Below are 21781 nucleotides of genomic sequence, written 5' to 3'. Positions count from 1 at the left end.
ATCTTTATTTGCAATAATTGTTCTTGTTCAGTCAGGGTTCTCAGAGCTGGTTCATACATTACACTGAAATAAAGCATAGTGTGGTAAATCCCATTTCCACATGGGGGAATCAACACAGATGTTTGATTAATATTCCAGTCTTGTCACACAGACCAGAGCTATCACATAGAAAATATTAATGCCAGGCAAATGCATTCCATGGAAAAATTCCTCCAAATAATAATCCCTTGGGGCACAAGTGGAGCAGTCTCATGGAACACCAACTCTGGGGAGAAGGTTTTTGAAAACAACTATACCTCTGCCTTAGCAAATGAATCCCAGAGGGATAACTGTGTTAGTCTGTTGTAGCCAAAACTACAAGGAGTCTTGTGGCACCTTAAAGGCTATCAAATTTATTTTGGCATAAGCTTTCATGAGCCAGAGCCCATGTTGGTAATGGGAAATGGGAAATTATTAAATGGCTCTCAGTCTTCATAGGAATGAACATCATTAAATCAAAGGGGAAAAGGTATCAGTATCTCTCTCAGGTACATAATGCCCTGAAAAATGGGCCAACTTTCAAGTGGAACCTGCTTTTTTCCTCATATTTTAGAACTTGCAGACAGAAACAAAAATAATGATCTAGCAGTGTTCAGTGGGACTGTAAATGTCTTTGAAAGATGTAAATAAGGATACAAAATATTTGTAGAAAAATAAGGAGTTGTTTCCCTCTATTACATTTATACCTTGCCTTTCTTCTGTTATGGAACATATTCAGGCAGAGATCAGAACCAGAGTGGCTTAGTTTATGTGTCTTCCAACTGTACTCACCATCCTAGGTTCATTTCCCTCAGCAGCACTATCGATCAAACACAGCTATACATGGAAGATCACACAGACCCTGCAGCCTTATTTCCTAGCCTAATCAAGGTGCCCATAAAAACTGCGGTAAGAAAGCATGAGAAAATAGGTCTAGGTTTTCTGAGAAATTCCCGTAGTTCCTTAATGAGGCCTGCCTAGGTATCAGGCCTATTGGTCCAATCCCTTCACCATTCATTTTGAAACTGGAGCCTGCAAGCGTGCCACAGGATCCGGATAATCTCCTCATATTTCTTCTGATATGTATGTATAGTTGCCTATAAAACTTTCTTCAGTGTCTTCAGTACACTATACTTTAAGACAGGGGTCCTCTAGGTGGACCCACAGACCACCTTTCCTGGCACCCACCAAGTTTTTAGAAATGGGCAGGGTTTTTTTTCCCTACAGGGCTTCCAATTGGCCAGTGGAGAGCTGATTGTCTGTACAGTGTGTAGCAGTATTTACTTCACACTGTAACCCTGATCAGCACCACTGTAATTTCCCAACTCATTTCTTAATTAAAGAGTTTAATTGGAATTTATAATTAGCATTACAATATCTACACATTTTATATTGGTATATTTTCTTTTTTTCAGTGCCAATGCAATTAAAATTCTGATACACAGTCCCATAACTGTGACCCGAACTTTGTGTTACATGTAGCTGTATGATCCCCTTAGAGACCAACATGATTTCCAGGATCCCTTCATCAGATTCATTACACATTGACTCTCGAAAACTTACACCCCCAAACCTCTACAGTGTTACTGAACTCGAATCGACAGGGTGCCTTTGGTGCCTGCGCGGGAGGTTTGGAGTTTGGGTGTGCTCCTGGACTCCTCATTAACGATGGAGGCCCAGGTGGCAGCCACTGCCAAAGTCAGCCTTTTACCATCTGCGGCTGGCTCAGCAGTTGATCCCCTACCTCGACCGTGAGGACCTGGCCACTGTGATCCATGTGACGGTCACCTCGAGGCTAGACTACTGTAACACTCTCTACTTGGGGCTGCCTTTGTCGCAAATCCGGAAGCTGCAGCTAGTGCAGAATGCTGCAGCTAGGCTGTTGATGGGCCTCTCTAGGCGAAACCACATCCGGCCGGTGCTGCACTGGCTACCGATAGCATACCGGATTCACTTCAAAGTGCCGGTTCTTACCTTTAAAGTCCTGAATGGCCAGGGTCCAGCTTATCTAAGGGACCGCCTCTTCCCGTATGTTCCCTCAAGAGCACTACGATCGGGAAGTCTCCACCTCCTGGAAGTTCCAGGCCCCCGAGACATTAAGTTTGCCCAAACTAGGGCCAGGTCGTTTTCGGTGGTGGCTCCTACCTGGTGGAATGAGCTCCCGGAGGAGATCCGGGCCCTGCCGCCATCACTATTCCACCACCGTGGTACTGTTCCACCATCTACCACTATTATGGGGAGTATGTGTCGCCTGGCGGAAGTGGGGAGAACATCACTGCTGGAGCCCTCACTATTTAATAAAGCTGGCCGTCAATTTGGGATTACTGTCCATCTTGGGGATTTATATACAGGATAATAGAGCACCTTAAATACTGTTATGAATTTTATTGTGGATATGTAATATTGCTTTATTGTATTTTATCTCTTTAATTCATCATTAGCCGCTTGTTAGTCACCCTGAGCCTCTTGGAAGGGTGGGATATAAATCTCAAAATAAATAAATAAAAATAAAATAAATACAGTGTTACTGAACTTGAATCTACTTCCCGTACGACAGACTGACATGGCTACCCTGCTGAAACTATAATCACCACTACTGTCTCTATTTGTTGTTGTTCAGTCGCACAGTCGAGTCCGACTCTGTCTCTATACTGTGGCCTAATCAAGGACCTTATGCAAGTACCCCCTGGGATCTGCTTGTCCTGGAATTTGACACTACAAATTACACTCAGAATTTTACACCATGTGAAGATGCTTCTTTGCTTTTCTTATGGGCAAGGGTGCAAGAAAAAGGGGGAGGAAGGCTTTGCTTCATTAGACACAAGTTGTGGTTAATCACTTGTAGGAATTGATTGACTGCCTGTTAATGTACATAAGTCTGTATATTGGCACTTACTCATGAGTGGTTTATGTATTCTGGTCTCTGCAGACTGAAGAAGTCCTGAAGATTGATGGAGGGCCATGCTATTCAAACAGCAGGCGTTGCTGAGACAGAAGCTCCTTGTGCTAGGCAGCCTTGCTATTGGAAGTCTCCTATATCTAGTTGCCAGAGTTGGGAGCTTGGATAGGTAAGTCACTGAAGTAGCACATATGGGTGACATTCAAAATTACAAATGGCTTTAGGTGGGGCTTGCCCTACCCATGACTTCCTCCTAACTACTGGAAATAATTGAAAAGGTTCTGGCACTTTATCTTACTATTAATGTCCAGAAAGACAATCTGCTGTAGTATTGATTTTCATTGTTATTTCCCTTTTGTTTAAGGGTGAGGGAGGATATGGGTAAACTGAAAGAGCTGCAGCTTGCCCAAATGAATGCCTGTCTATTTGTATTCCATGTGCATAGCCAGTTGTTTTCAGAAAGAAACTAAAACAGCATATTGTAACAATGTCATTATGGTAGCTCATTTTTGCCTGTGTGCATCTGCTGGCTGACCCTTGGTCTCAACAAACAGTTATGATGTATTTATGCTTCTTCCTTTCTGAAATTTATGAGTGGGCAATTAATGTGCTACAGAGGTAGTTAAAATTATGCATGAGCATGCAGAGTTTGCTTGTCAAGCTTGGAATCCTATTGCGCATGAAAGATTGCTGCAGAGCTAGAGAATTTTAACTATGCTAATTAGTCATGGGGAGGGGAGGCAGCATGGTACAACCCAAATCTCCTCAGATTTCAGAAGCTAAGCAGGGCCAGTACTTGGAAGGAGACCACCAAGGAAGACTCTGCAGAGGAAGGCAGTGGCAAACCACCTCTGCTTCTCATATGTATGTGCATGCACATAAACAGATATTGGGAATATAGCAGTTTCTGTCACTATCTAGCAGAGTAAAGGTTCCTTCCTGACTCCAAATATGGCAGAGTTGGGAAGAGGGTTAGGACACAACTTCACAATATCACAAATTTTCTTTTGTGTGTGTGTGTGTGTGTGAAAATTCCTTGTGCTTCAAAAAATGGAAGCAACTAAAAAGGTGGGCAGGAGGTAGGGTGGGGTTAGGAGGACAGTGTGGAAAGTGGAAAGTATGAGTGGACAACAAATAAACAACACTATGTATCACCCTGCCTGAATAAAACTTTATTGGTTATCTGAAAGGGAGACATCTGCAGATAACCCCTTTTAGGCTTGCCAACCTGAAGACTTTCCACTGTTACAATTGATCTCCAGATGACCAAGCTCAGTTCACCTGGAGAAAAATGGCTGCTTTGGAGGGTGTCCTCTATGGTGTACCCTGCTGAGATATCTCCCCAAATCCTACCCTTCCCAAAATCTCCAGGTATTTCCCAACCCAAAGCTGGCAGCCCCTTTCCTATTACTGCTGGCTGTGTTCTCAGTTCATCCTGGAGCAGCTGTTCACCAAAACTCAGGTCATACTCAGCTTGCACCATGCAGGCAATTCTTCATGTCAGCAGTGTGTTCCACAGAGGCATTCAATGGATTGCTTTACCAGATTTTTTTTTTTTGAAGCAGAGAGGCCATTTTTCTGGGGCTGTATATAGAACACCTGGCTTATGCCGGATGTCACAAGTTATAAATTGCTCCTTTACCATGGAAGGTGTGGCACTGGCTCCACTGAATGTATAAAAACCAGTCACACTACTTTCTGCCACACAGTTATTAAATTGGAGTCTTAAGTAGGGTTGCCAGGTCCGATGATCGGAGGAGTGGGGGCTGAGCACTGAGATGTGCTGACATCACACAGAAGTGACATAATCATGTCAGTGATGTTGTGCAGTGATGCTCTGGTTTTGGGGCAAAACTCTACGGTAAAATCACTCTCAAACCATAGAGTTTTGCCCCAAAACCAGAGAGTTGCTGTGTGACGTTGCCAACATGATGTTGCCAACATGACATTGCCAACACTTCTGCACGATGTCAGCACATTTCCTTTGGGGGTGGCCAGTGGCAGGCAAGAGCCTGGAAAAGAGAGGATCCACACCCCCAACTGGGGAATGGCATCCCTAGTTAAGACATCATGTTTAAAAGAGCTTGGGATATGATGATGGAGCCCACTCCTTATCCAAACCACTACAAGGAACTGAACCCAAGAAAACACTAGATATCAGTGGGATTTAGGAAACTGCCCAGTCTAGCTGCTATGCCACAGATCCTGGCCAGGGAACTGGAGCCCATTAGGCCTGTGCTTCTTTGCCAGAGACTGCTTGTTCTTACCATCAGGCACAGCAGCTTTGGTGATTATTGCATGGCAGCTGGGCCATGGACTATCGCAGTGCTGCATGGTGCAGCATGGAACAGCTGAGTTATGCATAGGTTCTTAATTCATCCTTTGGTATCAAGACGTAGACACAAACTGCACATAGCAATTCCTTTATCACTCTGACTAGTCTATAAAAGGGTACTGGAGACAAGCTTTTGAATGAATAAAATGATGCTATGCAGCTAGTATAATATTGACCAAGTTAAATATGTAGTATTACACAGCAAAGTAGCAGGGACGGCAAACAATGTTAAGCATATTGCAGATGTGCAGACCAAGTTAAAGGACTCATATTGAAAAAACTGTCCAAAAACAACTATCAGACGTAAGGTGCTCAGAGCCGACCGCCAGACAAGCGGACAAGAAATAAAGCCTCTTGCAACAATCGAATACACCTAAACAATGAGTTAATCAGACCTCTATATAAGCGAAGAAGTCTTGGTCTGCCAGATCGTTGAGGGAAGAAGCGGCGGGTGGGGAAGGGTCGGAGTCCCCCCCCTCAAAACGGAGCGGTTTCTAAGCACTATAGAAATGAGAGAAAGAAAGAAACTAAACAAATCAGATGAGAAGATGAAAGATGAAACAGAAGAAAAATCCCCTACAAGGAGCATCAGGAACAACTGTGAAAACTCTAACTACAATTAAGAAACCAGAGATCAAAGACCCAAAGAGGTTTATGCAGAAACAACTGAGAGAAAAACAGGACCTACAATCACAGACTCAACTACAAAATGAATAGAAGTAAAATAAAGATTATTTCAATAAATGTAAATGGCTTAAATTCACCCCAGAAAAGAAGACAGATCTTTCAACAGCTGAAAAAAAATCAATTTTGACGTCATTTGCCTTCAAGAGACTCATATTAAAATGGCAGATAAAAATATTTACAAGAAATTTGGAAAAGCTTTTATTCCTTCAGATAAAGATAAAAAGAAAAGAGGCATAGTGACCTATGTTAAGGAGCATTTACAACCTGAAATGACATATGCCTCACAAGATGGAAGAATTTTGATGGTTCAAATACAAAGACAAGCCAAGAAAACTAATTTTGAATATTTATACAGCAAATCAACAAGAAAATAATTTTTACAAATCTTTACAAGACTTGATTTCTAAACAGGATTATGATGAAATATGTATGATTGGTGACTTTAATGCAGTATTTGATAAGACACAGGATAGAAAATCGACCAAAGGAAAACAGAAACAAGGAAATGAACTTCCTACAGTATTTTATCAATTAATGGAAGAACACAACTGTGTTGATGCATAGAAAGTCAGAAATCCACATAAATAAGACTTCAATTTCTACTCTGCAAGACCCAACTCTTGGTCCAGAACAGACATGTGTTGGATCTCATCTACTATAATAAGCGATATGCTGGAAGCTGACATTCTTCCATCAACATTTGCTGACCATAACCTGATTACTTTGGAAATACAGGATACACCTAAAAAGAATAGGTGGACCTTGAATACTGATATACTAAGAAATAGAAGATTTGCAGAGGAATCCAAGAAAGAATTCCAGTTCTTCTTTGAAAAAAATATCCAACCCAAAATCTCTATAAAAGCAGTGTGGGATGCCTTTAAAGCCTTCGTGAGAGGATGGATGATTAAAGAATCAGCGTACAACAAAAAACAAAAGATGGAAAATTATTCCCAGATACAAATTCAGATTAAAAAACAAGAAGAAAAGATACAGCAAGACCCAATGAGTGAACAGAGAAAAAAATAAACTTAAACTCCTGCAACATCAAATGAATTGTCTGTTAACACAGGAAATAGCAACGAAGATAAGATATGCTAAACAAAACTATTTTGAAAATGCAAATAAACCAACTAGATGGCTTGCCTATAAACTATGTAAAGAAAAGGGGAAAAAATACATAGTAGAACGCAAGCATCTCAACAACAAATCAGAAACTATTTGGAATTAAATAAACCTAAGCAAAAATTCAGAGGAACAAAGAAAAATTTTAAACCAACCAATAACATTAGATGAAATGTCAGAAGCTATAAAGAAACAAAAAATGGGAAAACTCCAGGCCCAAATGGGTTAACAGCAGAATGTTATCATCTGTTTGAAGATCAACTAATAATCCCTCTTTAAAAAGTATATCAAAATGTAAGACCAGAAGAGCAGACACCAGATTCTTGGACACTGATACATAAACAGAACTCTGATGAGAAAGAAATTAAAAATTATAGACTTATTTCATTATTGAACGTAGACTATAAAATTTATGCTTCAATTTTGGCATCCAGAATGGATTGTCACAGATTATCCATAAAGTCCAAGTGGGCTTTCTATATAAAAAAACTGAAGAACAATGTGAGGATGATATTAAATGTCTTGAAATATTATGAAGCACACCCAGAAAAACAAATGGTTTTGATTTTTTTAGATGCAGAGAAGGCCTTCGACAATGTTAACTGGAATTTTATGCTTGAATTACTTTCATATGCTCAAGCAGGCACAAATTTCCAGAAAATGGTTGAAGCAATTTATACTAAGCAGCAAGCAAAGATTTTGATTAATGGTAATCTATCACAGGATATTGAAATTCATAAAGGAACAACTTCCAGTTTCGGTGACTCTAATGGCGGGCGCGCTCCTTTGGAGCTCCGATAGGAGCAGCCCGTGACGCAGCAGATGGGAGGTGTAAGGGATGATTCTGGACACACACACCCCTGGAGTCCTTGGAGGGGACTCCCAACCTGGGGCACAGGAGGTGCCTCTTCCGAGGCCGCAGTCAAGGGATTGAGACTCCTCTTTGCCCCGATAGGTCCCGCCACCGCACCACCACCATGGCAACAAGAGGCGTACACTGGACGAGTGAACAAGTGATCTAGTGAAAATATAAAGTTTTCCCTACCTCCACAGCTGATATGGAATGAAGTGTGAGTGAAATTTCTCTTTAACTGGTTATGTAGCCAAGTGCCTATCCGAAGCCCTGATCGATAACGATGGACGAAGAGGGAGTCTGCTCACCCCCCCATAACTTTAAAATGGGAGGTGTAAGGGATGATTCTGGACACACACACCCCTGGAGTCCTTGGAGGGGACTCCCAACCTGGGGCACAGGAGGTGCCTCTTCCGAGGCCGCAGTCAAGGGATTGAGACTCCTCTTTGCCCCGATAGGTCCCGCCACCGCACCACCACCATGGCAACAAGAGGCGTACACTGGACGAGTGAACAAGTGATCTAGTGAAAATATAAAGTTTTCCCTACCTCCACAGCTGATATGGAATGAAGTGTGAGTGAAATTTCTCTTTAACTGGTTATGTAGCCAAGTGCCTATCCGAAGCCCTGATCGATAACGATGGACGAAGAGGGAGTCTGCTCACCCCCCCATAACTTTAAACAAACTGTTTAAGCGATAGAGGGGGCTAGGAGATATGGTGATTTTGGATCGAATCAAGTAAAGCACAGATTCAACTAAAGCGACTTTATAAATAAACTTTCAGTGACTTTGAAAAACTTTCTCTGAACTGTGAACAATGACTAGTTTGAGAATCTGAAGGAAATTTTAAGTGAAGCGTTGGCCCCAATGACAGGTTTAACTGCGAATGTATTACAAAGCGATATGGACAGGGCTATTTTTGGGCAGGAACGCACAGGAACAGAATTCCAGCTGGCTCCCAAGTTGACCACGCCCAGCAGGAACTCATTAGCATAATAGGCCACACCCAATAGCAGAAACTCATTAGGATTGGCTACATTAGGGGTGTGGCCTAACATGCAAAGGAGTTCTTGCTACGAAAAAAACCCTAGGTTTTGACAACAAACAAGGTAAACAGAATAAGAAGCAAAAAGTGGGTGCGGCTGGATTTTGACACTTCTGGTAACATGGGGGTGCAGCTTAATATGCTAATGAGCTATGCTCTCATGGGTGTGGCTGGATATGCTAATGAGTTTCTGTAGTTGGGTGTGGCCTATTATGCTAATGAGTTCCTGCTGGGCTTTTTCTCCAAAAAAAGCCCTGGATATGGATATGATCTATCGGACATATCCAGAATTTTATCAAGAAAAAAAACCTGCCTGGGGAGATAATGGTGAGATTCTAAAAAAGATCTACAAGAGACGTGGTGCTCAAGGCCACAAATGGGACAACCCTAAAAATCAAAGATGAAGAAATCAAAGTCTTAAAAGGCATATCATTTGGAATAAGAAAGAAGAGAAAACAGTACAAAAATGTAATCAGTTTTTTTGCAGAAAAATTCCACACTATACAGATGGATAATACCTGAGGGACTTGTCTTCAAATACAAAGATAAAAAGAAAAGATAGACTCTGTCTTAAAAGTGAAGATGTTTCTGGAACTGCAGCAAAGACCAGCGAGTGATAAGAAAACAACAGAGGAACACAATATGGAAGAAGAAAGCAGCACATATGGGTCAGGAGGTTCGGAATCTATGGCGAGCAGTAATCCAGAGGAAGACTCCAAATCAGAAAAAGGGGCTGTGGCCCCAAAAGTCCTGAAAGTCCAATGGAAATTCGATAAAAAGAAAAATAGAGGAAAGAAATTGAAATAACAGAATTTGAAAAGCGTGAAAGTTTAATTGTTTAATCTGTACTTACCTGATTTTAATATACAAATACCAGTTTGTAATAGAAGCTGTAAGAAAAAGCTATATTCCACTAACTTTATTATTTTGTTGTTCAGTCGCACAGTCGAGTCCGACTCTTCGCGACCCCAAATACCCTTTATTATAGAGGGAACTAATTAATCTAATGACCAATCATTTCATATGATCCTTGTGTAGCTTAATTTGTTTTAGTTTAGTGTTTTAGTGTCTAGTGTTTGTAGCAAGAAAATAATTAAAAACTTATTAAAAAAGAAATTCATAAAGGAACGAGACAAGGTTGTCCTCTTTCACCACTGTTGTTTATTTTTATTCTTGAAGTTCTAAATGATGTAATCAGAAAGTACTGACAGATTTTAGGCTTTAAGCTAAGAGTAGAAGAGTAGAAGCTTTTAGCATTTGCAGATGACTTAGTATTTATTCTAGAGAATCGTCTTAACTCTGCAAATATAATGATAAATGCATTGCAAGACTATGGAATGGTAGCAGGATTGAAAATTAACTGTAAAAAACAAAAATATTGACAAAATATATGGTTAAAACACAAGTTCTCCTACTACAAAAGAAAACAGGTTTGGAAGCCCAAAGCAAGATTAAATATTTAGGAATAAACACAACAAATAAATGCAGCTCTTTGTTGGAGAATAATTATATAGAACTACTGAAATCTATTAATAAAGACCTGGAAAAATGGCAAAAATTTCAAATATCGTTTATGGGAAGAATTGCCACCATTAAAATGAATGTATTACCAAGATTGATGTTTTTATTTCAGACTATACCGATTATTCCAAATCAGAAGTACTTCAAAGAACTTGATAACATTTTATCAAAATTTATCTGGCAAGGGAAGAAACCAGGAATAAAGCTTAAGGCTTTACAAGATTCCAAAGACAGAGCAGGTTTTCCCTTCTAGACTGGCTACTTTATTACAGAGCAGCAGCACTGAACTGGATTAAAGAATTGATTAAGTTAGAAAATCAGAGATTGCTAAAACTAGAAGGACACAATTTATTACTAGGATGGCACGTATTTTTATGATATGGAAAAGCGGACTCTCATAAATATTTTAAGCAACATTGGATTAGAACTTCTTTAATGAAAGTATGGGAGACAACAAAGGCTCAATTTTACAACGAACTTCCAAAGTTCCTTTGGAAGCTTTTACAAACCCTAACATGTACCAAGAAAAACAAACTACAAGATATCAAGATATTCTAGACTCTAAAAATAACTTGAAATCGCTACAGAGTTTTACATGGTGGCAAAAGGTACAAATGGAATCTAGATATGCTAAAGATAAACTGTTAGGCTTTTATGATAACTAGGGCTATTTTGGGGGCAGAACGCATTCCTACTTGTCCACGCCCCCTGCTCCCAAAAGCCCTCCGGTGGCCCAACTGAGCAGTCCTCAGTCTAGAGCAAGAGGTAAGGTAAGGCCTGAACGGGGGTGGACCATGGGGGGGAGCTCAATCGGCGGTAGGCCAGAGTGGGTGGCTGGGGCTTGATTGGGGGGGCATTTCCTGTTGGCTCCCTGCCCTTAAAGTGAGTCCCTTTAAGTGCAGGGGGGCGGAAGGTCCCACATGCCTGATCTCCAAGCAGAGATCGGGCATGCATGCCCCTTTCCCGCTGGCTCCCTGCACTTAGAGGGAGTCCCTTTAAGTGCAGGGAGCTGGAAGGATCCGCACGCCCGATCTCCGAATGGAGATCGGGTGTGCGGGTCCCTATCCCACCAAGAAGAGAGTGAGGACTGTGCGGGTTCCTATCCCACCAAGAAGAGAGTGAGAATGACGATGTGCAGCCTGGCAGCTGGGAGCCCCCTGGCATGCCACCTCCTCCCCCTCTGCTCCCCCTGCCACCATCACCGGGTGGGGGACGCAGATGGTGGTGGTGGTGGAGGACAGTAGCCAGGAACAAGGCAGAGATGGTGTGCACGGGTGGCAGCTGGTCCTTCTCTCTCTCTCTCTCTCTCTCTTTCTTTCTTTCTAATATTAAAAGTCATAAAGGCCCAAACATTGCACTATTTCTAAAACAATGCAGTGTAGTTTTAAAAAATACCTGCACCAGCATAGCATGATTCAGCTAAAAGTTAAACACATTGAAAGTCCTGTATTTCAATGAGAAATAAAACCTGATTTTTAGGCATGCTTAAGCCTGTTCAAAAGGATGCCTTAACTCTGTATAAGCTTGGACTGCACATCTCTCAACTTGAAATAAATGAGAGGAAATTACTTTTTTTATATATAAATTTTATTTTCAAATTTTCTGTTCACAAAAAAGAAATAAAGTATACATAATAAACACTTGATGGAGTTACTGTAAAAAATTTTCTCAATCCATTTGTTAACCTTTTGCCATTTTTGTTTAAACTTACTTTCTGCTTTCCCTGCTAACCACATATTCAACTTATCCATTTCTGCGATCTCAAAAAATTTCATTATTATTTCCTCTCTACTTGGTATTTTGTCCGTTTTCCAACGCTTTGCAATAAGAATCCTTGATACTGTGAGTATATATAATATGATACATGATTCATTATGTTTAATTCCATCTGGTGTTATATTAAGTAGATATATTTCTGGTAACAACGGTAATTCTATCTCCATGATCTCTTTTATTAAAAGCTTAATGCTTTTCCAAAATTTCTGTTATCTTCCCACATCGCCACCATGTATGATAATACGTTCCTATATTATTTCTACACCTCCAGCAATTTCCAGATACATTTGTGTAACATTTGAGTAATTTATCAGGTGTCCAGTGCCATCTATATACCATTTTAATATGTTTTCCTTATATGGTGTAGATCTTAATAGTTTGGTAGAGTTCCAGGCTTTTTCCCAAGCTTCTCGTGTTCTATTATATCCTAAATCTTTCATCCATGTTATCATTGATGGTTTTAATGTTTCTTTCTGCATATTGTTTTCTAATAAGAAATTATATAATTTTTGGATCAACTTATCATCGGATCGTAGCCATATCTTATCTATTTCTAATTTAGATTTAACAAAGTTTACTTTATCCTTCGCAAATCTCGATTGTAGTTGTAGTCTTTCCCAATTAGTAAGATTGATGTCCATTGATTGTAAAGTTTCAAATGATTTTAATTCATTGTTTTCATTCAAAAGTACTTCGTACGTTGCCTTCTTATTATCTGTTATTAATGTCAGCATTATAAAGGCTTCTAAAGGAGATACCCACTTTGGAGTTTTAATGTAAAATCTTTCTTTAATTTTTTTCCAGACCTTCATTAAAGCTCCCCTTATTATATGGTTATGGTTTTTTTTTGGATTTTATCTTTATCATACCAATGCCAGCCCATGTGTAGATCATAACCTTCTAGCTTTAATAGCCTCTTATCTTCCAACAGAATCCATTCTCGTACCCAGCATAAGGCCGCAGTTTGATAGTATAGAAGCCAGTCTGGTATTCCCAGTCCTCCATTATTTTTCTTTTCCAGGAGTAGTTTCATTTTCATCCGTGCTCTTTTCACTTGCCAAATAAATTTTCTAACCTGTTTGTTTAGTTCTTCAAAAAAAATATTTTTTTTCAAAATGGGTATGCATTGTGCTAAAAAAGGTATTCGAGGGAGAATATTCATTTTGATAGTGGCAATTCTGGCCATAAATGATATATGCAATTCTTGCCATTTTTGTATATCCTTCTTTACCTCTTCTAATAAGACTTTGTAATTATTTTCATATAGACTATTATTTTTGTTTGAAATGTTAATACCTAAATACTATATCTATATTTGAAATCCTTTGGGTTTCTTCTATATCTTCTTTAGTACAATTTTTGTCAATATTTTTGTTTTTTTAATATTTATTTTAAGTCCAGCTACTAATCCATAGTCTTGTATCAACTTAAATAAGGATGTTATTGAGGTCATTGGGTCCTCCAGAATAAATACCAAATCGTCCGCAAATGCTTGGAGTTTAAAGTGCTCTCCTTTAATTTTAAGGCCAGTAATTTCCATACTGTTTCTCACTACATCATTCAGAGTCTCCATTCCAAAAATAAAGAGTAAAGGTGATAGTGGACAACCTTGTCAGGTCCCTTTCTCTATGGCTATATTTTGTGTTAATTCTCCAATATTATTTTTGCCCATTGTTCTTTGTATATAGTCTCTATCGTCTTCATAAATTGTTGTCCACATTCCCATATTTCCAATTTTTGCTTTAGAAAGTCCCAAATTACATTATGAAAGGCTTTTACTGCATCTAGAAACACTAAAGCTAACTTTTTGCCTTGGTGTTGTTCATAGTATTCTATAGTGTTGATGATGGTTCTTATGTTCTTCTTTATTTGTCTTTTTGGAAGAAAGCCTGATTGGTCTTGATGTATAACTTGCGCCATCATCTTCTTAAACCTGGTTGCTATAATTGTCGCAAATATCTTATAATCTGTATTCAACAGGGAAATAGTTTTTTATATCACTATCTTCTGAATTGTATTTATGTATAAGCGTTATCAGTGCTTCATTCCATGAATTTGGTATTTTCCCTATCTCCATGATATTATGCATCAAATCTTTAAACAAAGGTATTACTTCTTCTTCCAACTTTTGGTAGACTTCAACTGGAATCCCATCTGGGCCTGGTGATTTCTTTTTCTTTTGTTTTTTAAGTGCTTCTACTATCTCACAAGTTGTAATAGTTTCGTTTAATAATTTTTTCTGCTCCTCGGTAAATTGAATATCCATCTTATTTGTGCCGCTTGTTTATAAAGTTGTGTGTAAAAATTTTCTGCAATTTCTTTTAAGTCTTGATTTTTATATTTTACCTCTAAGTTTTTGTTTTTCAATGCTGAAATTGTCCTTTGTTCTTTCTCTTTTCTAAGCCTATATGCTAACCAGCAAGTGGGTTTATTCGCATTTTCAAAATAATATGCCTGTACCTGGGGATAAGCAGATCTGCTTGCAGGACAAAAATGTATTCTGTAAACGAGACTTTACCTACTGTGTTATCCAGATGAATTGCCAGCTACAGGGAATCACAGGAAGAGGATTTGAAAGTGCCCCCCTGCCCCTCAGAATCTCACCCAGGGTTTTTGATGTTTTCAAGGGCTAGAATAATGTGATCTACCCTGATTTTTTTAAACCAACGCTCAGCTGCTTTCAACACCCAGTCCTTTCTGAGACAGGTTCCGCTCTCATCAAGCTGTTTCCCCCCCCCTTTTTTCTTTCAGGTAATTATAAAGCAATATTATCTCTCCTTATATATAATTGAGTAAGAACATTCTATATGAACATTCTAAAATGCCCGCCTTTAGTGTTAGGCCGGAAGAACTGCCACTCAGAAGACGCTGGCTGGGTTGACTGGCTGCTTTGTGCAGTCCCGCCCAGCGTTTCAAGGTCTTTTGCATATGGAAGCTGATTGGACTTCACTGCATTCCACACCTCAAACTCACCCCCCTCCCCGCAAGGCAGTTGGAATGTCAGTTGCATATGGAACCTTCAAGGTCTTTTGCATATGGAAGCTGATTGGACTTCACTCCATTCCACACCTCATACTCCCCCCCAAGGCAGTTGGAATGTCTGGTGGTGTGTAGGTCCCAGGATCATGTTTTAAAAGCTGCCTGGGGAGATGGGGACCTCAGACAGGTTACAGTGCCATAGACTCCACCCTCCAACCCAGCTATTTGCTCCTGGGGAACTATTGTTGCCAATCTTGGCCCAGCACCCATCAAACCATTCTCTTCAACCCCCTGCTGTGCAGCTGACTTTCCCCTAGGGTTGCCAATCTCCAGGTGGGACCTGGAGATCTCCCACTGCTACAATTGATCTCCAGATGACAGAGATCAGTTTCCCCTGGAGAAAATGGCTGCTTTGGAGGGTAGACCCTATGACATTATACCTGCTGAGTCCTTCCGCCCCCCCCCCCCTGCTGCCCTCTACAGAATCCACCCCCCAAAACTCCAGGTATTTCCCTCCTTATAGCTGGCAACCCTACTTTCCCCTCAGTGCCTGTTGGTAGGCAACTAAGTTTGGTCCAGTCACCTACTTTGCCCTTTGGGAGAAAACATATTGGGGCCAATCCTGATAGGGTTGCCAACTCCCGATGGGAAATTCCTGGAGATTTGAGGGATGGAGCCTGAAGAGGGTGAGGTTTGAGGAGGGGTGGGACCTCAGACAGGTACAATGCCATAGACTCCACCCTCCAAACCACTCAGTCCCTCATGGGGAACCATTGTTGCCAATCTCCAGGTGAGGGCTGGAGACCACTCAAAATTACAATTGCTCTGCAGAAGGGAGGGCGGAAGTCAGCTGAAGTCAAAGGGGCAGATAATGGTAGGTTGATGGTTAGCTGCGAAGGAGATGGGGTTGCCAACTCCAGGCTGGCAAATTCCTGGGGATTTGAGGGGTGGAGCCTGGAGAGGGTGGGGTTTGCGGAGGGGTGGGACATCAGACAGGTAGAATGCCATAGACTCCACCCTCCAAACCAGCCATTTCATCCTGGGTAACAATTGTTGCCAATTTCCAGGTGAGGGCTACAGATCACTCAAAATTACAACTGCTCTTCAGGGAGCAGAGATCAGTTCCTCTGGAGAAAACAGTGGACTCTGCCATTATACCCTACTGAGGTCACCACAGCAAAATGACACTGTTTGCCCAAAGCCAGAGTACTCCCCCAGAGCCTCTTTCTAGATCCCGTTGTATTTATTTCCACAACGGGCTTTACTGCTAGTTCTACATATCTGTGGTGTCTCCCAAGTATGTACAGATGTCTTCTGTGGGTAGACTTGGGGTCCTTGTGGGTGGCTTTCATTATCCACACCAAGGCCAACCAGTTTAACTATAGTAAAGCTCTGCTGCATCTACCCTTTGCCTTCCAAGGGGAAGAGCCACCTGCTGATTAATTTTACACTGGATTCCAAGGGGCTGATAGATATTGCATTATTTTGTATTTAATACTCTTTTATTTGTAGCATTTCCTTATTGATTGCAATAAAAAAGCCCTACATGCGTTGAGAAGATCATGCTCCTATGCTAACACTGTGCCACCAACTGCCTGCAAAGCTTTAGTCTTGAAATGTGTGTAGAATAGCCACGACCAATTATGCAATATGCAGTGCAAATTCCCTCTTAACTCCTGTAGGAATTTGTCCTGTGCCCTGAGGCATGAAGTTTAATTAACCTCATCACCAATCTACGTTCGCACAGCTACAAATGTTATTAATGGTCATAAAATTATCCAGATACAGTACTTGACTCCTTGAACTCCCAAAGTAGAGAATTCTCATAGGATCTATATTTAATATTGCTAATGGTGAAAAGGGCTTTTTCTCTTTGATGCTGTTGTCAACAAGCTGTAACACAGTCTGATTCACTAGTGAATTCCATTCTGATGGTACTTGGTGACTTCATTTCTCTCCCAGTCCCGTAAGTACAAAAAGTAATACCTAATAAGCACCAATGGTGGCTTCCTACCACCTTCCTCAGGTAATTTTCCCAAAGAAGCCATTTTGGGGCAAGTTTGGAGGACTCACCACACTGGGGTTTTTTTCAGACATGAAGGAGGGTACTGATTACTAACCCCCTCCATCTACATTTACTTGAACCATCAAAATACTGCTCTAGAGGCTCTTCCATCCTCTAGAACTAATTTTCAGAGGATTTCGAATATAGCACTCCCCTCGCCATGCACAAGCAGAATTACTTGCCACTCATGTAGCAGGATCTTTACATCTAAATGGGCATATTTTTCAGTTGCATCCATTAAAAGTGAGGAAACTGTTTGCTAATGCACATAATATGAATCTTTTGTATATATCACACCTTTTAATGATTTCATTGTGCATTTGATTTCAGATTCTTTGATTACAAATGGCAGCATATCTGTCCTGGGATATAGGCTTGTGCAGCATTTTCTAAATTATTTTCATCCTTTTTAATGATTATGCAACACATGGCTTCCTTTTAATTCAGCTGCTTCTTAAATAGGAAAAAGAAAAATATGGAAATGGCAGCAAATGGAAATAAATTGCTAAATAATATTTCATAAGTGGATATGAGAAAGTTTTCAAATGTTCAGAAGGAGCTTGGATTTACAGAATTTGCCAGAAAGTTTATTTTTAAGTTGTTAAGCAGGCCTAGTCATGATTATTGATACAGCACCTGATTATGAAACAGACCTATAAGAATAAGCAGAAACAGCAAAGAAGTTGCCATGTACATTTTCCATATCAAACATGTTTACAATAGTAAACGCCATAAAGTATGAAGTGAAGATGCAGCGTTGTACACATTTATAGGCATGTGGAAGATATGTACCAGGGAGCCCTGACTGGCCAGTTTCTTAGAACATGTTCCCTGGTTGTTAATAAACATACTTCATATTAATGTTTCGCACACTGCACTATGTTCCAGTGAATGGCTGAAGTATAATAAATGTTGACATCTATGTAAGAATGCTGAAATCCCACGTGAATTTTGTGAGTGCCTGAAATTAGATATAAATGCTCCCATTTTTCAGGCATACACATAAATATTAATAATCATGTTCTGCTGACTATCTTTCAATGATGTAGCTCTAACTTTTTGAACACTGACAAAATCTATCAGGTATGGTCAACATCCACATGATGTCATTCACCATATTCCACACATGTAAGCAGCAGACAGGGGTTGCTGGATAAAATGTGTCTTGATTCCAGTTGGCACAATCCTCTCAGCAGGGAATAATTTAGCTTAATACACACATAATGAGTATTGAATCATGTCAAAGTAGTTGTCTATTTTACTGGGAGCATGAATGTGGGTTAGTACAAAGTTTTGGGGAGTTGATGATGGAGTGGCAAGGTGTCCTGTTTTCTGTGCTCACATACGTACAAGGAGACAATTTTGCTGTTGATTCACCTCTTACCACAAGAAGCCCATATCCTACCATGTTAACAGTGTTGTGTGAATCATCTCACATGCACTTGTAATAGCATAAATTAATGTTCTTCCTTCTTTTTTCAATGTCTGTTTTGATCATTACAGACTGCAGCCCATTTGCCCTATTGATGGTCGGTTTGGACTCCATGGCCAAGATGAAATTCCACTTCGAGCTCTACAGTTTAAACGTGGTTTGCTACATGAGTTTCGGAAGGGCAATGCCAGCAAGGAGCAAATTCGACTTCACAGTCTGGTCCAACAGATCCCAAAGGCCATAATCATTGGGGTGAGGAAAGGAGGCACACGAGCTCTACTGGAAATGCTTAATCTCCACCCAGCAGTGGTCAAAGCTTCTCAAGAAATCCACTTCTTTGATAATGATGAGAACTATGCGAAGGGCATTGAATGGTACAGGAAAAAAATGCCATTTTCTTACCCTCATCAAATAACAATTGAGAAAAGTCCTGCATACTTTATCACAGAGGAGGTACCTGAAAGGATATATAAAATGAACTCATCCATCAAATTACTGATCATTGTCAGGGAACCCACAACAAGAGCTATTTCTGATTACACTCAGGTGCTGGAGGGGAAGGAACGGAAGAATAAAACGTACTACAAATTTGAGAAGCTGGCTATTGATTCAAATACCTGTGAAGTCAACACTAAATACAAGGCAGTAAGAACCAGCATCTACACAAAACATCTGGAGAGGTGGTTAAAATATTTTCCCATTGAGCAGTTTCATATTGTTGATGGTGATCGTCTCATTACAGAACCACTGCCAGAACTCCAGCTGGTAGAGAAGTTCTTAAATCTTCCTCCAAGGATAAGTCAATATAATTTATATTTCAATGCCACCAGAGGGTTTTACTGCTTGCGATTTAACATTGTCTTTAACAAGTGCCTGGCGGGAAGCAAGGGACGCATCCATCCAGAGGTGGATTCCTCTGTCATTACCAAATTGCGCAAGTTCTTTCACCCTTTTAATCAGAAATTTTACCAGATCACAGGGAGGACATTTAACTGGCCCTAAAGTAAATTTCATACAACACTGTGTGTTGCACCCAGAGATATGCAACCGTGTCTCTACTAGAGTAAAAATATGCACTTTTCATATACACAGCTATCAAAGTAACCCCTTTTTCATGCATTCTTGTACATACGCAATGTGTGACCAAATATAAGGTGGGATCAATTTTTCTGCAGAGCATTGAATAACATAAAATTTACTCTGTGCATAATTGCATCATTTTATGCTATACAATTAAAGGAGATGTCATTTAAAGAAACTAACTCAGCTATTCAGCTCAAAGGGTCAGTACTCTGCTCTGTAAAACGGTGTTACCAAATATATTTAGAGAGAAGGCAGAATATAAGTTTAGAATTCACTGCAAAAATTGGCTTAGGCTATTATGGAGACACAGTGATAGAAGAATATTGACCCTTTAAAAGCATAAATCTATACTTCAGACTCATACAGGTTTTTCCTTCCTCCTAGGGAATGTTTGGAACTGGACTCAGAGAATTTTGAATGCAGTCACCATCCTAGGATTCTTTGGGAACATGGTGACAATTAAAATGCTATAAAGCCAATATAAGTTAGCAGTGTAGATTTATCCTAAGTATGATGCTGAGTTGTTCTATTGGAATTCTTTTCCTATTTCTTGAAAAGAAATTCTCTCATGCAATCAACATTGTTTCAAATTTCCTGTGGTGAGTTTGCACTATTGTTTTTATTGTATGGATCATCTTGGCACTTGTAGCATGTCAATCATATGTCAAAAAGAAAGTCTTTTTTTCCTTCTATGCTTGTATGTTGACAAAGAGAAACCTGCTGTATATAATGTATATTGTTTGTAAATACTGGTTTCACACTAAGTAATTCTATTTTGTAAACTGAATATGGCTATTTAATTTATTGTGAAAATTAAATTTATTGTGGTATTTAAAAATGGAATGGATTAAAATTGCTATATGTGCAGTTGGCTTGTTCTTTATTCTTTGATGAATGCTCCTGTGGTCTTTGACAGGGTAGCACTGGGGCTTTCCTGGAAATTGTCTTCCTTAGACCCATAAGTAATACCAGCAAAATCAGACAGAAGACTTAGATGTATGACAATTGTAATAACAGCTTTAGGTGGTTAAGATGCTGAACTGCAGGCTGGAAGGTCAGTAGTTCAGCAGTTCGAGACCCGGGTGCCGCATGATGGAGTGAGCTCCCGTCTTTGGTTCCAGTTCCTGCTAACCTAGCAGTTTGAAAGCAAAAAATTGCAAGTAGATAAATATGTACTGCTTCAGTGGGAAGCTAACAGCGTTCCGTGCACCTTGGCATCTAGTCCTGCCAGCCACATGACCATGGAAATGTCTTTGGACAGCGCTGGCTCTTCGGCTTGGAAACAGAGATGAGCACCGCAACCCTAGAGTCGAATTCGACTGGCTTTTGAGCAAGGGAAACCTTTACCTTTATTGCATGGTACATGAGCCATTTAGTTATGCCAGTCTTGGTGGTGGTGGGGTAACAGTCTTTAAAATGCTGAAGGTCACTGCCAGTCACTTAAGGAAGGAATATGTCAATCCCATTTAGTTACCTGATTTCAGTAGGAAATGGTCTGCATCCTAAACTACATTTGTCTGGATATAAGGATCACTGAAATTGTTGGGACTTGCTTCGGCATAATGTTCATGATCCAGCAGAAACCATTAATGGACGCAGTTAACTAACCCCCCCCCCCCCATGAGACAGGTAAGAGTCACATACAAATTCTGGAGTTATCCTTCCCATAGCTAGAAGTGGGATCCCCATGGGACAATTAATGCAAGCAATCCATTTATGAGTAAGGTTCTTTTATTTCCCCCCCCCATGACCTCAATAAGTTGCTTTTGACATTTGGAGAAGTTCAAAAAAAGGTCTTGCTGTGTAACACATATGGCAAGGAAAATACTCAGATCTACCTGAAGCTTCTCTGGATTGCAGTCAATAAGATTCTGCTGTTAAAAGGCTTAAATATAAGTTGCAGACAATGTAATTGGTTTGTGAATCACATCCTGTTATGTATGTTTGTACAAGACACAGAGAG

The 21781-nt window shown here is 40.1% G+C and overlaps 1 protein-coding gene across 1 annotated transcript; it reads left to right on the top strand.

Annotated features, from left to right (window-relative positions):
• The first annotated feature begins 2979 nt into the window (after positions 1–2979).
• On the top strand, positions 2980–19834 carry HS3ST5 (heparan sulfate-glucosamine 3-sulfotransferase 5). Its single transcript, XM_015428252.1, has 2 exons — positions 2980–3086; positions 18807–19834. The coding sequence occupies exons 1-2, from the start codon at positions 2980–2982 to the stop codon at positions 19735–19737; spliced, it is 1038 nt and encodes a 345-aa protein (XP_015283738.1). The 3' UTR covers positions 19738–19834.
• The last annotated feature ends 1947 nt before the right edge of the window (positions 19835–21781 follow it).

The sequence above is a fragment of the Gekko japonicus genome, unplaced genomic scaffold (assembly GCF_001447785.1).
Source record: "Gekko japonicus isolate JY-2015 unplaced genomic scaffold, Gekko_japonicus_V1.1 scaffold2019, whole genome shotgun sequence".
Classification (NCBI taxonomy): Eukaryota; Metazoa; Chordata; class Lepidosauria; order Squamata; family Gekkonidae; genus Gekko; species Gekko japonicus.
Note: the sequence above shows the minus strand (reverse complement) of the source record. Positions and strands in the feature narration are given on the sequence as shown.

What these genes read in the sequence shown, in the direction of transcription:
- HS3ST5 (XM_015428252.1), top strand. Translation starts at nt 2,980, where the DNA reads ATGCTATTCAAACAGCAGGCGTTGCTGAGACAGAAGCTCCTTGTGCTA. An exon ending in AGAGTTGGGAGCTTGGATAG is followed by an intron (nt 3,087 to 18,806) that starts GTAAGTCACTGA and finishes TGATCATTACAG; the next exon opens with ACTGCAGCCCATTTGCCCTA.